Genomic DNA, 4931 nt, shown 5'->3' with positions numbered 1-4931 from the left:
GTGTCGTCTCCTTTAGGAAGCGGGCCGAGCTGACGGTGTCGTCTCCTGTAGGAAGCGGGCCGAGCTGACCGTGTCGTCTCCTTTAGGAAGCGGGCCTCGTCCCCGGCTGGATGCTGCTGCCCGTGACTCAGGCCCGGCTCTCTGGAAACGTCCTGGACGTCCTGCGGCTCCTCAGGATGAACCTCGGTTTTGGCATTGAGACCCAAGAGCTGCCCAGCGCCAACCAGACCTCCCGGCCGCTGCGACAGGTGATGTACGGCCTGCTGCTGGGCAAAGACAGGTCCAGCCCAGTGGTGGAGTTTGACAGAGCGGGTCTCGGGCCGATATCCGTCCCAGTGGAACCAACGTTCACCAGAACCAGCCAGAGGCTCAGACTGGACTCCCTGCCGCAGGTGATTTCATTCAAACTGTAGACCTGTCCTCATGTCCTCGTGTCCCTCAGCACAGCGTTCAGGGACTGACCCCCGTCCTGATGCTCTTCCTCCTGCATGGTGACCCAGGTGGCGCTCTCTGACCGTCTGAACGTCCTACTGGAAGCTCTGGGAGTGACCCAGGAGTCTCTGCGCCTCCTGCCGCCTCAGCTGCAGCTCCCAGCAGCCGTCAGCTGCTACTGGCTGCAGACAGCTCAGCCTCCTCCAGACCTGCAGAGGGCGCTGCTGCTGGGGATGAGCAACACGCCGAGGTCCACAGCAGGTACCTGCAGCTGGGCCAGAACCAGAACCAGAACCAGAATGGTTCAAGGTTTGAGTGCAACTGAAACACAAACGCTCAGGATAATAATTCAAGCTTTTATAATGGTTCCACATGAAGTTTGTTTATGAGTTAGAAATAATATGTGTTGAAGAAACATGACTGAACGTAGATGTAAAAATCCCCGGACATAGAAAGACAGGATAGAAGTCGGTGCCACTTATAGAATGTGTTAACATTTAATTTAAGAAAATATGGAAATATTAACATTATAAATTACTATAATCCTTGTAAAAGTCTTGATGGGGAAACGTTTAATGCAGACAATAGTCTGTAGCAGGAAGACGGAGAAACGATGGATGAAGGTCTTTAGTTTGTCTTCATAATGGAATAAATACAGTTTCATGTCCAGATGTTACATTAATAACTGTTAGTTCATATGATATTAACAGTTAGTTCAATAATTAATGACAGGATCAAGACGGTGCTTCAATAAAGAACATTTTAAATAAACTGAGGAAACCAGATAAATGGTTACATTGAAGATGGTACAAGTCAGAAACCAGAAAAAAGTTGTTCCTGGGTGGGATGACGAATGTAGAGCAACTAAAGAGCATAAGAAACCTTATTAAAAATAAAAAGAAGAGAGCAAAGAGAATATGGAGGGAATATTGATCCTCCATAGGTTCAGAAATAAACATCTGGTCAATGTTTAGGAAAATGACGGGAAAAGGAATGAAGTTAAAATTCCAGCTTTAGTCAGAGGGCAGGAAATATTAGTTCAGTCTGGAGAGACTCAGAGAAAGAAAGCGATTAAAGAAGAAAGTTTAATGACAAGTAAACAGGCGGGACGTCGAGCCGGATAAACATTCCTGATGCTGCATAGGAACGTGATCCCCAAAGTGCGGCCTGAGGCCGGTGGGAGAGATGGAGGAGGCAGGAAGAATTCATTTATTCATTTTTAATAGAGGCGGTGACAAAACGGAGAAGGCGGCAGACAGGGAGATGTGAGGAAGAGGTTACCTAGGAACGATGAGGACTGGGATAGGTAGAGCCAACAGGGGGCGCCGCAAGGCGCTGACTGGGAGGTAGCTGGTGGATGGAGGCCAGGAGGGAACGTGGTGGATGGAGGCCTGGAGGGAACGTGGAGAGAGGCTGGTGGATGGAGGCCAGCTGGGCATTACTAGGATGACGAGTCGCCATGATCCTCACAGAGAGAATGAGACTCTCTGCTTCCTCACAGAGAGAATGAGACTCTCTGAGAGGAAGCAGAGAGTCTCATTCCCTCTGAGAGGAAGCAGAGAGTCTCATTCTCTCTGCTTCTGAGTTTTTGTTCTTCAGGTGGTCAGAGTTACATGAAGACGTCTGGTTCTGTGTTGCAGCTTTTCAGAATAAGAGCGGCATACAGAAGGTGGACGTCGACGTGTCTCATGCCTTCAGCCAGTGGCAGGCCTGCCTGAAGGACGCCGCGCAGCTGAACCAGCTGCTGGGTCTCCCTCTGCCAGAACCGGACGTCTCCAGGTGAGGCGGCTTCAGGAAACCTCTGGAGGCCATTTTGGTGAAAACACCTCAGTGGTTATGGGGGACATTTCCTGCCATAATCCAAGACATGTTCAGTCTGACAGCAGGACTTCATGTTTTATTCTCAAAACTTGTAATGATTGCACTCCAAACTTCTCCTGGCGCTGACTCTTAGTCTCTGCTCGGAGCGGATGGATGGATGGATGGATGGATGGATGGATGGATGGATGGATGGATGGATGGATGGATGGATGGATGGATGGATGGATATCATATTGTCACTATGTTGGTTTGGTTGGGTGAACAAAATCCTGCCTGAGGTCAGTAGCTGTTAGCAATCATTAGCTGTTAGCGACCAGCAGCTGTTAGCAATCAGTAGCTGTTAGCGATCAGTAGCTGTTAGCAATCAGTAGCTGTTAGCGATCAGTAGCTGTTAGCGATCAGTAGCTGTTAGCNGTAGCTGTTAGCGATCAGTAGCTGTTAGCGATCAGTAGCTGTTAGCAATCAGTAGCTGTTAGCGATCAGTAGTAGTGCTAGGTGACTCTGCCAAAGGCAGTTCCATGCTTGGTCAGCTAGCAGAGACTAAGTGTTTTGAGCACAAACGTTATAAGTTTTGAGAATAAAACATGAAGTCCTGCTCTCAGACTGAACATGTCTTGGATTATGGCAGGAAATGTCCCCCATAGACGGTCCAGTCCAAGTCTCCTGCTCTCAGCCCTGGTTTGGGGTTGGATGTAGAGTTTGTTCACGGTGCTTCACCAAAACAGTTTACACAGACAGTTGGTTCTTTCCTGATTAACAGAACCAAATGTTTCATCGAAAGGGAACAAAAGGCTTTAATGGACCAGACGGAACCGATGGTTGGTCCTGTTTGTGTCCAGGTTGTATCAGGGGACGCTGGTCCACCAGCTGGTCCACAGGATGAGGAGCGGCGGGAAGCTGAAGACCGTCCTGAGGAGCGACCGGCCCAGCGAGGAGCTGTACCGCTCCCTGCTCTCTGTGGTCCGGCGGATCCGGACCCGTCGGACCCGTCAGACCCGTCAGAAAGCCGCGACCCGTCGGCAGCAGAACCCCCCGGAGCCGAGCGCCGACCTGCAGCGGCTGTTCCTGCAGGACGAGGAGACGGAGAGCGAAGCTCGGGCCGCCGTGGCGATGCAGGAGGAGCTGCGGCTGCAGGAGGAGCTGCTCCAGGTCCGAACCCGCTACAGAACCAAGGAGAGGAGCAACCGGAGCAAGAACCCGGACCTGGCCCGGAAGGAGGAGTGTCGGGGCCGGGACCTCCTCTGACCGTCCAGCTCCTGCTGCTGGGGGCTTTGAGGGTCGCCATGGTTACCTGCTCTGGTCGCCATGGTTACCTGCTCTGGTCGTCATGGCTACCTGCTCTGGTCGCCATGGTTACCTATTCTGGTCGTCATGGTTACCTGCTCTGGTCGCCATGGTTACCTGCTCTGGTCACCATGGTTACCTGCTCTGGTCACCATGGTTACCTGCTCTGGTCGCCATGGTTACCTGCTCTGGTCACCATGGTGTAATTATTTAGTTTGATGATTTCCAGAACCAGACTCTCCTGTCGAACAGAATTTATTTGGTTTCTAAACCAGGAAACGTCTGAAATCGTCCAGGAAGGATTTTCTGTTTTATAGATCAGCTACAATGCAGATTAAATCATAACAGGAATAAATTATTAATATTTTTATGCATATTTGGGTGTTTTTATTGTGCTTGTAAATCAGGTGGAGTCGTCCTGTGGTCAGATAAACTTGTTGAACGACGTCATTTCCTCCTTTGGTTGTGTAAAGCAGTGCACAGGTGTCCCGAAAGAGGGTGCTGTTGGGACCACCGCAATCCTGGCATGTTTGTCCTGCCGGGGACACCGTAGTGTGTTTACTGCCTGTAAGGTTAGCATTAGCTCCGCTAGCCCGGTGTGAAAAATGAACATTATACATTTCTATTGGTTCAGATCGCCAGTTAGGCTGACATCACATTTCCTTTCTGGTGATGTTTGACTGTTTTGTGAAAAAAGCGGCTGAATGCTGACGGTGTGTTTGCTGCCTGTAAGGTGGACGAAATAAACGCGCCAATGTCCGATTCCTCCTTCCTGCATGATCACATCTTCACTCACAAATAAAACACAGCGCAGAGTCCATAGGGTGTCCAACACCAGCGGCAGAGCCGAAGAGGGGAACTGGGCTACAGTTACTTTGAAATAACGTTTTTATGTTTTAAAGATAAATTAGGCCCCGTTTACACGACAACGATTTCGGGGAAAACGGAAGAGTTTTGTTGCGTTTGTAGTGCATTTACACGAAACCACCGAATGTTTTCTCTAACAACGGCACAGATTGAAAACGGGTTCCAGAGTGCGATRTTTCTGAAACGTAACGTGTAAACCTAGAAAACGGATCTTTTCTTCCAGAGAATCCCCAGCTCATGCACAGTATGACGCAACACATAGCTGCTTCCTACAATCCACAGAAGAAGAAGAAACTACTCACAATGCTGGTGTTACTGTTTCCCATCAGATTCGATTCCCTCAGCGTCTCTTCACCGCTCCGCACCGCCCAGGTGGCAAAATACAGGCTGCTGGTTCAGCGCTGTTATCTAGAGAACTACGGACCAGAACCAGAACCAGGACCAGGACCAGGACCAGGACCAGACCAGAACCAGAACCAGAACCAGGACCAGGACCAGGACCAGGACCAGGACCAGGACCAGACCAG

The 4931-nt window shown here is 50.1% G+C and overlaps 1 protein-coding gene across 1 annotated transcript in view; it reads left to right on the top strand.

Annotated features, from left to right (window-relative positions):
* The window catches only part of aste1a (asteroid homolog 1a), a 9493-nt gene extending 5927 nt beyond the window's left edge, over positions 1-3566 (top strand). The window contains exons 3-6 of the mRNA XM_008430622.2: positions 87-392; positions 501-693; positions 2073-2211; positions 3093-3566. Coding sequence (XP_008428844.1) covers positions 87-392; positions 501-693; positions 2073-2211; positions 3093-3498 — 1044 coding nt within the window. The 3' untranslated portion in view covers positions 3499-3566. The remainder of the gene's footprint in view (positions 1-86; positions 393-500; positions 694-2072; positions 2212-3092) is intronic.
* The last annotated feature ends 1365 nt before the right edge of the window (positions 3567-4931 follow it).

The sequence above is a fragment of the Poecilia reticulata genome, linkage group LG16 (genome assembly GCF_000633615.1).
Source record: "Poecilia reticulata strain Guanapo linkage group LG16, Guppy_female_1.0+MT, whole genome shotgun sequence".
NCBI classification, from domain to species: domain Eukaryota; kingdom Metazoa; phylum Chordata; class Actinopteri; order Cyprinodontiformes; family Poeciliidae; genus Poecilia; species Poecilia reticulata.
This window is presented reverse-complemented; position numbering and strand designations above follow the sequence as displayed.